This window comes from Crocodylus porosus, unplaced genomic scaffold (genome assembly GCF_001723895.1).
Source record: "Crocodylus porosus isolate Cpor-Errol unplaced genomic scaffold, CroPor_comp1, whole genome shotgun sequence".
NCBI classification, from domain to species: Eukaryota; Metazoa; Chordata; order Crocodylia; family Crocodylidae; genus Crocodylus; species Crocodylus porosus.
In genome coordinates, this window is record NW_017728924.1 from 1905584 (window position 1) to 1921018 (window position 15435).

Here is a 15435-nt window from a genome sequence, read left to right on the forward strand (position 1 = left end):
TTCACAGTCTGTTTGCAGTTCCTGTGAAGTGAAAAAGCTTTGCTTATTGAGCTCTATATTCTCCTCTCCGCAGATTGCAAGAAAGGAGCAGCCCTCATCTGGGTTGGCAAGATCTGACAGAGAAGTACAATTACACTCCCCCCCCAGCTCTCTAATATTCAGGCCCTAGGTCCACATCCCATGCAACCTGGCCACACTCTGCCCCAGTTCCATACAACTGGGGATATCTAGCTAGGATTTAGAGTTCTGCAAACACTTTCTTCTCCTGCAGAAAACCCCCAGATCACTAGAGTTTATCAGGTTCTCTCTCAATTTTTTTTTTTTTTTTTTTTAAACCCGTTGGTTTTGAGCCAACCGCACTTCCCCTAGGAACCGAGAGGACAGTCCCATCAAGCAGCATTGAGCTTTTCATTACCCTCTTCCAGGAGGTGCTGATGCTGCTGTAAGACACAACCGCTGAGTTTGATATACCACAAAACTGTAGCAGTTGCTTTTTCATACAGATTCCCCAGGGAATGGGAGCCAAGGTCTCCATCACTCCCCTACAGCACACGGAGTAACCTTCCACTAGGTGAGCTTTGCAAAGGCGCCTGGCCCCTTTAGGCAGACTGTCCAGTAGGAAGCTAAACAGCTTTCTTTGACACTCATTTGAGTTTGGAAAGCCACAAAATTTCAGAGGGCTCATACGGCAAGTGGAACTTGAGTTAAGCATCAACACTATGAAATAATCCCTTTTACCTTTGCTAATGCTCAACCCTTCTTTTTCAATTCTGGCCATCACAAGTAAAGTTTAAGCATCAGCACATTCAAAACTTGCAGCCTTGCATCTATGGAATAGGTCAAGACATGAGCTTATCACACCACAGCAAATAAGCCCGTCTGCTGCACATTTCTGGCATGATGATGATCAATAGTACAAAGATTAATAACATTAACTCCAAAATGCTCAGAATTAGGCAAACTCTCCAGACTGAACGAATACTGGGCGCACAACCCTGTTGGCAATATTGCCTCAGGGTCTCTGAGGACTCAGAGTTTGCAAGCTGGAAGAGTCTCTCTTGCAGTCACGAAGTCAACAACTCTTTCAAAAGAAAGCTTTGAGTGTCATTTTTGAAAGTATCAATATCTGCAACGTATTTATAGGGAGATCCTAAATCTTTGAGAACTGGTACATTTTTCCATCTTGCGGATTTGTGTTGTCCTGCTCATTATTATTTAAAAATTATATTGGCTTAAACATGACTAACCTTTTTTCTAGCCATTGCTACACTGAGGATCAATCTGTACAATAGCAGCTGCGATTACTGTTCTGTCACATTGCTTGCTTCCCAAGGAAGTGAATATTAAACTGCACTGTAGCTGAACAGTTATAAAAAAAAAAAAAAAAAAAAAAAATCAAACAAACAAACCTGGGCATTGGATGATTCAAAGAACAGCTAACAGGGCATATAAAGCCTTTCAGTTCTAGGTAATGACTAAGAAAGCAATGCAGGGTGGTAGTAACTGATTCAATGATGCGCAAAGTGAACATTTCTTAGCGGACAGCAGGTAACAAAAACCACAGTCCTACAACTGGCACTAATTGACCCCTTTCCTGGCAGGCTCAGCAGATAAGTTAGACGGTAGCATCTGCACTACAGACCCTACTCATACAGAACAAAGCCATGCAGCCTCCTGATCATTGAGCTGCTTTGATAATAATACTTTACAGTTCTACAGTACATTTCATCTGGGATTGAGACTGGCAGGGCACCTTGGTGATACTTAAACTGCTGCTGACTTTCCTGCACCTGGTATGTAGAAAGAGAATTCAGGACATTCAGGCACTTTTTGCAAACGCTCAATATTTTAATATATATATGGAATAGCTCAGCTCAGTCTCGGAGACACTGAAAGGATTAGGTCAACTCTGACATGCCATGATCCTTTGTCTTCTTGAAGGCTCAGTTAATGATCAATAAATGACACAATTTTGACTGCCCAAAAGATCTGGGACACCTTAAGGAATTATAACACTGTAATTAAAACACTGATATAGTCTGAAGATAGGATCAAACGCCACCCAGCAACCCACCTGACATGCAAGACACATGCTTTAAAGCACCACATAGTACAAAAACAGGATTCCATATAAACAAAGCTTGCAAATCTGTCTAAAAGGATGTTACATGCACATCTGAGTGAAGGCACAAGGCAAGACAAATCATTCCAGGGTAACAGACGCTAGAATTGATTAATAAAAGAGTACTTATTAACATGGGGAATTTGCAGACACTACCAAGAATGCATAAACATTTTTTCCCCAAAAAGTTTGTTTGGGAAATTTAACAAGTTTGAAGGAAATAAAGAAGCATATTTGGTAATGACCCAAAACTGAAATTAGATTGGGATATCAAGGTAGCTCCACTCTGCATGGGAAAAAAAAAAGCTCTCTTGACCACAGGTGGTCAAAGCAACCGTGTCACAAGTTTATGCAGAAGGCTAAAGCTGTACTTAATAGACTGAACCGGACAAGTACAAGCTTCCATGAGCAAGAGCTTGCTTCATTGAATATTATGAAAGAACATGCCAAGGTTTGTTTGATCTATAAATGCAGAGGAACATGGTCCACTGTCCTATTTGCTTTATCCTCACTCAGGGAAAGTGCTATCTACTTCAATCACCAGTACCACTTTACCTATGCAGGTAAGCGCCACCAAGTGTTATTTGACTCCCATTAAAGTCAATGACAAAACTCCTGCTGATTTTAATGAGGTCAGGATTTCACCCAACCCTTCTGTACATTAAGTTGAGGTTGCAAAATCCAGAAACTGGAGCAGACATAGAAAACACTAATGAGGGCATGGATACCGAGAAAAAAAAAACCAACCCCAAAAAAACCCCCATTGCATATTTGGAAAAAAACACAAAAACCAGAGAAATGGAGAGCAAGTGAAACAGGCTAAAAGCTAGGTCAGTATTCTGCACTGAAGAATGCTCGATTTACGAGTGTTTCAACTGAAAAAACAAAATCTTTCTTCGGCAGATTCTGCAGTCTATTACGATACTTCTGAGGAACTCACTGCCATTTACACGGCAACATGACAGTGTGAACTTTTTGTGAACATCCTCCAGAGTTTCAAAAGGAAAGCATGTCTAACATTACACTGTGGGCCATTTGTTCTCATACTGGTTCCATACTAGTTTAACTGCATGAGTTACTCCGCATTTACACGGGGGTAAATGAGATCAGAATCAGACTCAGCATGCCCATGGACCGACCACCTGTGTTTTTCAATCTGTACATCTGGAAGGGCCATTTTTTTTTTTTTTTTTTTTTTATAAATAGTGCAGCAGTGAGATACAAGTATATTTAGGTCTCAAAAGTCCTCTCAAAGTTGCTAGTATGCATCACTGCATGCGATTTACAACTGTTTTAAAGCACAATAATATGCTAGTCAGTGAGGTATTCCCAGTGCACATGAATGTATATTCTTCTAACAGAACATCTTAAGTGCTATAGAGCTTGGAAACTGTATTTAGTCTGGAGATACCCGAGTTAGCCCTAAATGAGATCGCCAGAGTAAAGTAAGCTAGACAGTAAAACAGAAATACAGATAAGGTAATCTATGCTCCTCAACCCAACAAAGTCCAATTTTATGGACCCTATAGACATAATGCAAGGCCCACCTATTCAGGGCTTTGTGGTAGACTGGATAGATTAGTTTGCAAACTCTCCCTGTGTGTGTGTGTGTGTGTGTGTGTGTGTGTGTGTGTAAATAAAATAAAAGCAAAAAAGTACAGGATGCTTCTTCCAAAATGCAGCAAGTTATCTTCCTTCATCCCATTTATTATGTGCCATTAGGAGAATATTTTTAGTGAAAAGTTTCTCTCACCCAAATAATGATTCAATTTCACTGGAATATTTCAGAATCTCATGCTGACTTCACCAAATGGTTTCAGTCAGAAAAAAATAACATTTTCAAGAAAAGAAAAAAAGGTCATCCAACCAAATACCCAAAGTGTTTCATGTCTACCTTTTGACTCAATTTGTAAAAATGAAGCTTCACATGGACAGATCAGTTGTGTTAGAAAAACTCTTTAACATTTAACAAAGTTAAAACCCAAGGAGTTTTTTTGTTTGTTTGTTTTAAAACAATTAATTTTGGTTGATCCAAAACTACTACTACTTTTTCATTTTAAATTTTTCATTGCTACAAACGAATTGAGCGGAGTGGGGAGGGAGGGAAGAAGAAGAAGAAAGAAAAATAAATCAAACACTAATACAGCTATAACCATTAGGGCTGTGCAAACCTCTTCAGTCGCTGATTCGATTCAGTGGAGATTCGGCCCGATTTGGTGGCAGAATCTCCGAATCCAAATCAAATCAAATCAGAAGACCCTTTAATCTCTCTGAATTGAATCAGAACCCAGAGTGCTCGGCAGCCGACCTGGGAGTGGACCAGAAGCATTTCCAGTCCACTTCCAGGTCTGCTGGGGAATGCACTGGAGGGCCCCCCCCAACTCCTGGCTTGGCAACTGGTGGCTCCTGGATCTGGGGGTCCCCAGGGTACCTCTGCAGCTGATCGCTGAGCCTGGGGGTGCCCCCCAGCGCACTCAGTGGTGGATCCAGAAGTGGACCGGAAGTACACCCAGTCTACTTCTGGGTTCACTGCCAAGCACGCGGTGGGGGGAGGAGAGGCGTGCTCCTGTGGGATGCTCCATCCAATCCCACCATCACAGCCTTCATAAGCCATGCCTGGTACCTCAGGGTATGCAGAAAAACCTTTTAAAGCTGTGTTTATGGCCAAGTCTGCTTGATGGGAAGGAATCTGAAGTAAACAGGGATAGCTGGGATTGCATATTTCTTCTTAACAGGCTAAAATATCTCATGCAGTCTTAGTCATGTTACCAAGAAACAGTAACAGAAACAGACATCTTTAGATAAAGATTTAAAAAGAAAAGAAAACAAAGCTATATTGAGGGCTCAGTCATGCAGCTTTTACCCAGGGAAGACTCCTGTGACACCGGTGCACTAATGGTGTAGGGACAATGGCTGAACTAGGGATCAAACACTTGAATAAAACAATATATACATATGTACACATCAAAGTGTATTACACTTAAAGGGTGATTTACAATCCCTAACCATCGGCTCGATACCATTTCAGATTTAGAGCAAGGTTGGACCTCAGATCAGTAGTTCACAAACCAAAGAATGCTAATTAGCTTCCATCTAACTATCGGGAGACAACAAATGCATATAAACTTCAGTTTGATGACTACCATGTGTCATTAGAAACTGAACTTGGTGACATCGATTATGAAGCCCTAGAAAAAAAACAGAACAAAACACAACATCTTGCATGTTTTTCAGGAATTAATTTGACACAGCAGTCTAGTTTAGGTAGCTCAGGGTAGGCTCACCTGCTGCAAAAATAAATGAATTACCTTAAAAATAGATTTGAGAGTCCGTATCATGCTTACAAACAGAGCCAGGTCACGATACAGCAACTGTGAAATTCTTTACAATCACTTGGTTACTCATTTGAAAAATAATTAGGCCCTGCATGGAAATACTGATTGAAAAGCACTGGTCCTGCCAAGGGCTGAGGGCCCTCAACTCCCCTGCTCCTATTAATTTAACTAGGAGCCAATGAGAAGTCAATGAGCTAAGTGTGCTCGGGGCATTGTAAGACTCAATGTTAGGTCTTATGTCAACCTCTCAGCAGTCTGAGAATCAGGATTCTTATTGCCATCGTCTTCTCTGGGATTCATTCTTCACCATTGTGGTCAATAGGTGTTTTGTCATCTATCTGCTCAACAGCCAGACTGAGCTTTAAGTTCAACAGCTGCTATGGTTGCTAACTCATAGAGACTTGGTACCCTAATCTGAGGGTCATTTTAATGCTAGAATTAGCCAACAAACTACACTTATGTTCTCCAATGGCATGGCACTGAGAACTCTACACAGTACTTGGAGTCTCCAAAAGCATGACTAATATTTAGACATCCTTCCTCTGACTGACATCTCTGAAATGGAAGTCAGGAGGAAAAAAGGGAAGGCAACCAGCCACAAAAATCACTTGCACTATGTATCTTGCTAATTAACCACCACAGATTCCGATTTCAGCACCATCAGCACATCTGAATAGGGGAAGCCAGGATCCAACAGTGCCCCTAGTAGAGATGGTTTCTCCTCCCAACAGTCAGGTAAGCATATGGCATGCAGGTCTTCTTCCACAGCCCATGAAAAGCCTGTTGTAGGAACGTAGACCAGGCCTTAAGCATGGAGCCATGAATGTGGAAGGCAAGAGACTTTACTAATAAAAAGGAGCTCTCCTCCCCTCCAAGAGCATCACAAATTTCAGGTGGAAAGCTGCAAATTTTTCCTTTGGTCCACTATACAGTTGGAATATGTGCGGTTCTGGGACCATCCTAAGGCTGTACATGTTATTTTGGCAAGGATGCAAAGGGCCAGATCCCATTCCACTGATTAGGCAGCTAAGTGGCACTTTGCTGTCTAAGTTTCTCGGGGCAATTCTATTCCACCCTGCTCGGATCCTTGAAAAAACTGTTACCATGTCTACATTTGTAACATTTCTTCATTTTAGCATTAAGACTAGGTCACAAAAAGGAGGGAGGAGAAGAAAGAGCCACCCCGTCTTCTGCGTTAACTGCTTTTCAGTGACACGAGCAGGGGGACCGCACAGGGGGAGGCACAAGGAAACAGTGGCTGCTGCTGCAGTCAATAGGCTGCAGAAGTTTCTAGAGGAGGAAAGTGTTACTATTCTGAAGTAGAACAGGAACAACATTCAGCATGTATTATTTCTCTGCTATTTAGAGACAACCTCAGTTTCATGGCCATAGGCAGACGCAGGATTTTGAAAAAGGGGTGCAGATGGCGTGGCACATAAGTCACGGATAACACATTTCTTTCCAGTTAAACAGAAACTAGATGCTTTACCAATATGCTAGGGGTTTACACTATATTATTCACTTTAAGATCAAAGCCAAAACAAATATAAATTAAAATTGGAATGTTCACTAATTTGCTAGATTATTCAATGTAAATAAAAACCAAAATAAAATTGGCAAAAACAGGCAAAAAGAATAGTGTTTCATTAATCCTGCAGTCATCACAGTTAAATATACATCTCCTATTCAATTTGTAAAACAAAATCTTGAGCGTCTTGACAGTGCCTCCAGAACATCACTGTGAGTCATTTCTACACCTGAGTTAGTTAATATTTCCACACCTGAATTAAGGTTTTTAACTAGAGTTAAAAACAGTCTGCAGGGATGCAAAATAGAAGACAGACATTACCAGGAATGTCTAACAGCAAAACAGCAGAAGAAAGAATAATCTGAATTGTACAACATCAAGGCCATTAAAGGGGAGAGAGGGGAGAGCGAAGAGCTTAGCAGGAATTAGGTAGATTATAAATGGCATATGAAGTCAACTGATTCCCTAAGCACAGCCTGAACAGAAATGCTGCTGACCCTCCCAGGCAGCTGGTTTTGAAGTCTGGGTGGAGTGGGAATCAAAGGGGAAGGTGCAACTTAACCATTGCCCCCTGCCTGGATCCACCCTCAACCACCGGTATATCATATTCACAAAAATATAGAAGACAGAAAAAGACCCAGTTATGGCTGAAAGCACTGATTATCTTCTAAAAGCTTCCACAAACAATGGCATCATCTAAATCATGATCTATATACCAAAATGTGAACGTTAACCATTTCCAAAACAGACATGTCTCAGAAACAGCACTTGCAGATATTTTTTTTCCACTGAGCTCACTACAAAACTAACACTGACTTACCAATAACACCTAACCAGACTCTGCAATGAGCCTTAACTAGATCTGTAAAACAGTCATGACAAAGTGGGCATTTTAAACTTTTGAAATAGGAAAATATGGAATTGCTGGATTGTGCGAGAGAGAGAGAAAGAAAACCCACCTCACTGATGTGCCTTCAAGAACTTCTTACAGGAGAGCCCCACTTCCCAAGCTCTAAAGGGCTTGGTCCAATGTCCACTGAACTCGTAGGAAAGAAACCTACTGATGCTAATGGCTTTTTGACCAGTTTCCAAGACCTCTCTCAATAAATTCTTTTTAAAAGCCTTTTGCCCATTGCTCAACTCATCATGAGGGAGTCTCCATGTTCTTCTGGAACTGGATTGTTTTAAAACTGTCAGGGATTAAAGATCAACCCTTCCCAGGAGAGGGAGCTGTCTAGTCCCACTGGAATAAATAAGACCATTTGTTGAGCTTTTCAGACCTTGTCCCAGAACCAGTGTAAATTGAAAGGCCATCAACAGGATTCTGCGTGGTGTTTGTTCATTTGGTAAAGCACCATGCACACTTACAGAGCGCAGTATACAAATATTTACTCAAACTGGATTTCTCCCTCAATCTGTACAGTATCAAAGGAATTAAATCATAACAACTAAAGAAAAAAAAACAAAACAAAACAAAAAAACACAGAGAGAGAGAGAGAGAGAGAGAGAGAGAGGAAAGCTATTCTGTCTATTTTAAAATCAAATTAAAAATATTAATAAAACTTCATTTAAAGCATCACGGTTCCTTGCTAACAATAATAAAATCACCATAAGCTTAATGAGAAACTCTCTTCTCTTCCATTAAATAGTTATAACTTTTAGTTGGAAACAACTTTTTGCTGTCATTCCATAGACTCCAAACTACAAAAGCTTTAACAATTGATTGAACATGGTATTTTTCTTTCCAACAGAATGGTAAAATAGAATGATCCGTAATTTCCACAGCAATAAAGCTATTTGTTTAATCTGTTCGGAACAAGATTATTTTGAAAGCACATTTCAAAGTGTTTTGCCAAGACTGAGGACTGAGACAACCCACAACCCATTCCCTATAAAAGCTAGGAAGGCAATGAACCAGCCTTTACAGAAAGCCCCAGGGCTGGGCCTAAACTTTGCCTGAGCTTGAGAGAGACAAGGGTAAGTTCTGACTGACCATTTTCAGCATCAGTGTCTTTTGCCAGCTGGCCAAAGAGAGCAGAGATGCAAGGAACGCACATTGTCTTCCCACTGGCAGAAATAAATGCTGAGATATGCCTAACGTGCATGTGTGTGTGTGGGGGGGTATGTGCATGTATATGCTATGTACTGGGGGAGAAGGAACAATATATGCAGGAAATAGCACCTCTTATCATTTCTGTTGTGTCTATTTCTATAATGATATTGTGGTGGCCAAAACCAGGTGCTGCTTCTATGAAATCCTACCATACTTAGTTTCAGAAGATTAAATACAGAAGGGAAGTAGAACAAAAAACAATATTCAACCAAAGACACACGTGCTACACCCAAGAAAGTACCCAAACAAATAGTTAAATGGATCCTAGCAAATTAGGATAATTAGGTAATTATCCTCTTCTTCCTCTCTCTTTGGTTTGTTAAAGAATGAATGTCTGTGGTAAAGATAGTACACATCACCATTTGTTAAAATACAAGGAGAGACTCCTGGGTTTGAAAGATATAAGAAAAATGACTTAGAAGAATTAATGGGATAGGAATTTACAGCTGATAGGTCAGGTTGAGTTAGGAGAGAGTCTGTGGATTAATTTGATTGTGTAATCAAAGTCCTTTTCTCTCTGACACATCCCAACACCACCATTACATGATCAACAGATTTTTATAAAAACCTAATGCGTTCCCTAGAAAAATTCCATGGGGAATTACAGAAAGGTTGGGCTTGCTTCTCTAAATGTTTCTTGCAAACCGTACATAATCCAAGAGCACATTTGTTGGCTGTAAAGGTGTACAACAGCAATTTTTGCAATGACAGTGCAGAGAGGGAATATGAGATCTGTGTGCTAATGAGCTGACACTGCAGAGGCTAGAGCAATGTAGTATAGTGCACTACAAGTGCAGAGCAGAAAGACATAGGCAGGTTATTTCTAGGGAATATGATCTACGGAACACAAAGCATAATTCAATAGTAATACTAACATACTCTATTAGAGGTTACCTGCAACATGCTTCAGTGATGAAGTTATACATTTGAGCTGTTTCATGCAAATTATTTTGATAAAGACAGCTCACTCTGTCTTGAAGAAATGATGTAACATCTGTGTTTTACCTGCTTTTATTTAGATTCAGCTCAAAATAGCTTCCTCAATTTTCATTTTCTCTGCAGATGGGTGAGCACGTGTGTGTTAGAATACGTAATCACTCCACAAAAACCCACCCATAAAGTTTAACTCACTTTTCTTCTGGAAAAAAAAAAAAAAATTACATTCTCAGTTGAGTATCTGCATTCCCTCTCTATCTATGGAGATCATACATCTGAATTAAAAAAAAACAAAAACATAAATCAGTGGATGGATAGATTCTGTAGACATATCTGTCCTAATACCGAAGGAGGGTATTCAGAGAGTAGACAGGGAGATCTGATTATGCAGAGTTTTAGCTGAGAAGGGAGGGGATTAGGATAGAAAACTGCTTGCCTGTGAAGGAGTGTTTTTCCTCTGCAGGACACCTACCTGTTCAAGACATGCATGCACATGACCTATACCTGCTATCAAAGTACTCCAGAACAGTGGAGCCACTGAATGCAATGGTTTATGGATGCTAACACACACGCTTGAGCAATACACAGGTCTTGTCACTCACTGCCCCCTCAATTTCTTGCCAGCACACCCTCCCAAAGTCAGGCACACCGACTGTCACGGGCAATGGCCGTCTGTGGAGTCACTGCAGGTTTCTCTCCTATGGATCCCTGCCAATTGTAAGTTATTGATCACAAGCCTGGGTGACAGCACTTGAGACAATTGATTCTTATTTTCAAGAGGACTAAAAATGTTGTCAGAAGAGAGTTCTCTCAGTTATATGCCAGTACCCTGAAATGATCTACTCCTCCATTAAGAAGTGATGATCTGATTGGGAATACTTAGGCCAGACAGCTTTACATGTTAGCCATGTAGTGTGATCAGCCATTAGGTTATCCCAGTGGATTGGTATGTATGAGCGTTCTGACTTTCAAAGACAATTGCCTGCAGATCTGAAAAGAATGACAGCCCTTCTAGTTATTTATCTGTAGCTGTAAAGACCCAAGTGTTCAGTGGGATGGATTGTAAGTAGCTTTTTTTTTATTTACAGTATATTACACTGTTGGCATAGCTACTGACAAGGTCACCTTTTCATTTCCTTTCATCTATTTATTTACCCATGCTTACATATTGTTTAATATTTCCTTGCAGATTGATATTCCTTGTACTAAGGGGTCTCCAGGGATTTAACTTTTTCCAAATTTCACTGCACTAATATCTTCACTAGAATATGCAGCACCGTGCTCAGGTCAGTACAGAAAACCAACTCGTACATTGCTAAATTGCCATCACTTTTGACTAGACAATGTGAAAAATCATTTCCTGTTGGAAGATTAGGAATACACTAAATAATACATTGGCTGTTTTTGAATAGAAGTATGGTTCACTTATCTTAGAGGGATCTGTAAAGAAGTACTGATAGAAGCTAAAAAAAAAAAAAACAATTAATAGTTAATAACCCTACCAGATTAATGTATTTAGTTTAAGTCCATATAATTGATATTTAGGAAACTATGTTTGAGATACAGCCTCTTGAAGGGATTACACTGATTAAGGATTAATAGTCAGATGTTTGTCGTAAAAGCTGTTGAGGAAGGATAGGATTAGTACAGTAAGATGAAAATACAGACATAAGATTTGGTACCTTTTAACACTTTGCCAAATATCATAATTGGGTATTATATAATATTTAAAAAAAACTTGTAAAACTCCTAATCCAAAACCCTTCAAAAGGCTAGGGATGCACTAACAGAAAGGAGTCACAAGGGGTATGCATTAGAAAGGCAACCCATATATTTTGCAAAGATTTCCTTACAATATAACTTTTAAAATTATTCTGTTTTCCACAAAATATTTTGTATGTAAAGGAGGATAAATTATATGGTTGTCTGGCCTTTCTAACAAAAAAATAACACGTTTAAGTCACAAGGAGAGAGGCTGCATACAAACTATTGTGCCATAAACAAGGAAAAGTTAAGGGTTTGCGCCTACGAAATTACAAAATCCAAGAACTGGCACTGTCCTAAACTTTCAAATTCTCAGTTGACAAAATATTACATAATAGTACTGTGCTTTTTTCCATAACATTTTTACTGTACCAGTCAGGCTTCTTATTTATTGTACAAAGTTGTCTAAGATTTTAAAACAGCAGTTGGTACATTGTATTCATAAATTCTAGGTCATACAGACAAATCTCTGTACAAACTGCATAGTATATCAACGCATCTACAAGCAGAGCAGGGCAGGGTGGTACCTTGGAGACTTAAGTTGTGTAGAAATTCATAAGCTTTCGAAGGCACCAGCTTCCTTTGTCAGATGTGATAAATCTGATAGAGCATCTGATGAAATAGGCTGTCACATAGGAAAACTCACGAATTTCTGAGCAAATTAGCCTGTAAGGTGCTAAGCTGCCCTGCTTTCTGCCCGACTTCAGACCAATACAGCTAACTACCTCTGTCTACTCATTGAATTCATACAGTTACCTAATGGTAACTATCCTTCCATTTGTGAACGTGCTGCGATTACGTTTAAAGCCATATACAAATTTCCTTCAGATATAAACCCCCCCCCAAAACACAAAATAAACATTTAAGAACTTCTACAGATAATGTAATGCTTTCTTAAATGCAGAACCCATGACAGCCTTCCAGAAAGGGGGCTTATTTTTCAATCCATACAAATACCCCTCAAAGCCATATTTTGAATCAATTACTATTAAAAAAACCCCAGTGAAATGCAAGCACTGCTTATGCTGAGCAATGTTTCATAATGCTAAGATCTCCTGCTTTAATAGTATTCATCAGTTTGTGGTCTCATTGGTTTTTAATCAAGATTTTCAGAGTAGGAAAGAAAGCTATTTTAGGACAGAAGGAGGTCAGTAAGCCCATCCAGTTCCATCTCTTCAAGGTCACTTGCAAACAGCCTTTTCCATGTTTTATTTCTTACACTTGTAGTACTTGTCAAATTCTGCTTTTTCCTACAGCTAAGCTGTAGCCTTAACAAGAAAGTGGTATGTATCATCAGCACAGCTGTACCAACCTAAGACCACACATCACGCTTTGATAAATAAACTATTTTACCTCTACAAAGGAAACAAAAAACCCCCTAAACAGTGACATTTTTAAAGGGAAGAAATGTGGTGAAAAACTTTCCCTGCAATATCATCTAACCATGCAATGCTCTAAATCCATTAAACCTGTTGTCATATGCACATTTGTTGCACTGCAATCTATGAAGTATTCATCCAAACTCCAATATATCAGGGAGCAGTTCAAAAAAATGCAACCAGGAACCCCAGTGCACTAAATTAGGAGAAACATATATTTACTTACAAGCATTAGTCACTGAAAAACTGTTGGAGGAGTCCAGGTGGTCTACATGATAGTTCAAATGGAAGGGCTTTTCTGTGATATTTTGGTTTGTGTTGTATAACTGCACAGCAAATCGGAAAGCACTGTGCTCCTGAACAGTATTTCTCATGAAAAGTCCGCCTACAGTGAAAAAATACAAGGAAAAAAAGATATCTGAAAACGATTTGTTAGCAATAGTGCGTAGAATAAGATACGTGTCCATAAGGGCCACATTAAGCAACACCGAAGAGAACAAGCTACAACGGGCATGCACATGTAAAATCTGCACACAGTATATGCATTAAACACGTACTCCAAGATTTTCAAGCCTGAGTCCTTAAAGTCAAAGCAAGCTGTAGGCACCTAAATAAGAATTTAAAAAGTGTCCTGATATTCATGTATGGTAAAGAACACCCTCAAAATTACACTGAAGGCAATGACAGCTGTTGGTCTTTCAAAGCGACACCTCTAAAAAATTGAGCCACTTTTATTGAGGTGCTTAAATGTGGATTGGCAGCCTAAGTTGAGGAGCCTGGGTTGCTAAAATTTGGCTGTGCCCTAGACAAACCTCACACACATAGATATAGCGCTAGTGACGTTTTACAGTGCTGTGAGCAGCCTTTCCACAGACTGCCGCAAAGGTAGGAGAAAAATCAAGTTTAACTTGCTTGTTCTTCGACTTCCAGCACAGGCGGTCACACCTTTAGCGCTCGCCTTTATAGCTTCATCTATACCGTTAACCTTTGGTGCCCCCCACCATTTCCTTTGCCACGTACAACGTTTTCCCTTCGGGGGATGATATCACAGGAACACGGGTCAATCCTCTCTGTCATTAGCCAGGCCAACGCATAAAAACAGGCGTGCGGGAATGGCTCGGAGTCGCCAAGCCCAGACGCAGGGCACGGCTCGTGCAGCTAAGCGGCGATCAAAACTACATTACGGGCCCGTCCCCCTACCCCGCTGGTGACATTGGGAAGCAGGCAGGCGATTGATTATTTCGGCGATGCCTTCGCTTGGTCCTCCCAAACCAACACAGCCCCCTCCGCCTCTGCAAATGGCCCACGGCACCTGCCACCGCCGCCTGAGGAAGGGGCTAAAATAATCGGGGGGGGGGGGGAAACTTCCGTGGGATCCTCACCAAGCAAATCTCCCACCCGCCAGCATGCAAGCGGTCCCCTAGGCGCCTCCTCGGGGGGCCGGGGGGGGGGGTCTGGGGCTGCAAGGTCCGCAGGGCAGAGTCGGGGGGCAAAGCCCGAGGGGGGAGGCAACAACTCGGCTCAAGTTGCCCGCTTACCGATGCTGATGGTGTTGGGGAAGCCGCCCAGAGCCTCCGCCAGCAGCCCCGCCAGCAGCAGCGGCAGCAGCGCCCGCTGCCCCATGGTCTCCGGCGCCGGCGCTTCGGTGCCTACGAGGCGAGCGGGCATGGGCGAGTTGGGCGCCCGCCGGCTCCATCCTCTCGCCGCCCCGGCAGCGCGGCGCGATGGAGGGGAAGCGCCCGGCCTCACGTGCACCCGCCGCCACTGGCCCCTTTAAAGCTGCATTGCCTCGGCGTGTGCGTGTGCGCGAGTGAGTGAGTGTGTGTGTGTGTGCGCGCGCGCGGGCGAGTGAGTGAGTGAGTGAGTGAGTGTGTGTGTGCGCGCGCGCGCCGGGGGAGGAGCGCGGCCGCCCCGCGGGGCTGCAGGGAGGAGGCCGGGGCCCGGCGCGAGGGCAGCCCCAGGCGGGGGGGGCAGGACACGCGAGCCCCCACCGGGCAGGCTCGCGTGGGACGGAGGATGAAGGGGGGTCTGCGTGGAGCCTGAAGTGGGGGCGAGACGTGGAAAGTAGGAAGAAGAGGGGTCTCTGTGGAGCCTGAAGGGAGGGGACCTGCAAAGCGGGGGGAAAGGTGGGAGAAGAAGGGTTTTCATGCTGCCTGAAGAGAGGGGATCTGCAAAGGGGGGTGGGGGGGAAGACATGGGAAGGAGGAAAGAGAGGGGTCTTCCTGGAGCCTGAGGGGAAGGGACATGGGAAGGAGGAA

At 42.0% G+C, this 15435-nt stretch overlaps 1 protein-coding gene across 4 annotated transcripts in view; it reads right to left on the reverse strand.

Moving 5' to 3' along the window:
• GRIA3 (glutamate ionotropic receptor AMPA type subunit 3) overlaps window positions 1–14999 on the reverse strand; it is a 217077-nt gene extending 202078 nt beyond the window's left edge. For 2 of the 4 annotated variants that reach the window (XM_019540185.1, XM_019540187.1), the window contains exons 1-2: window positions 14716–14998; window positions 13404–13562 (exon numbers count right to left, since the gene is read on the reverse strand). In XM_019540185.1, the coding sequence (XP_019395730.1) occupies window positions 13404–13562; window positions 14716–14845 (289 nt within the window). In that variant the 5' untranslated portion in view covers window positions 14846–14998. Of the gene's footprint in view, window positions 1–13403; window positions 13563–14715 lie in introns of all 4 variants that reach the window. The other 2 variants (XM_019540183.1, XM_019540186.1) reach the window with 2 other exon arrangements.
• Window positions 15000–15435: the final 436 nt, after the last annotated feature.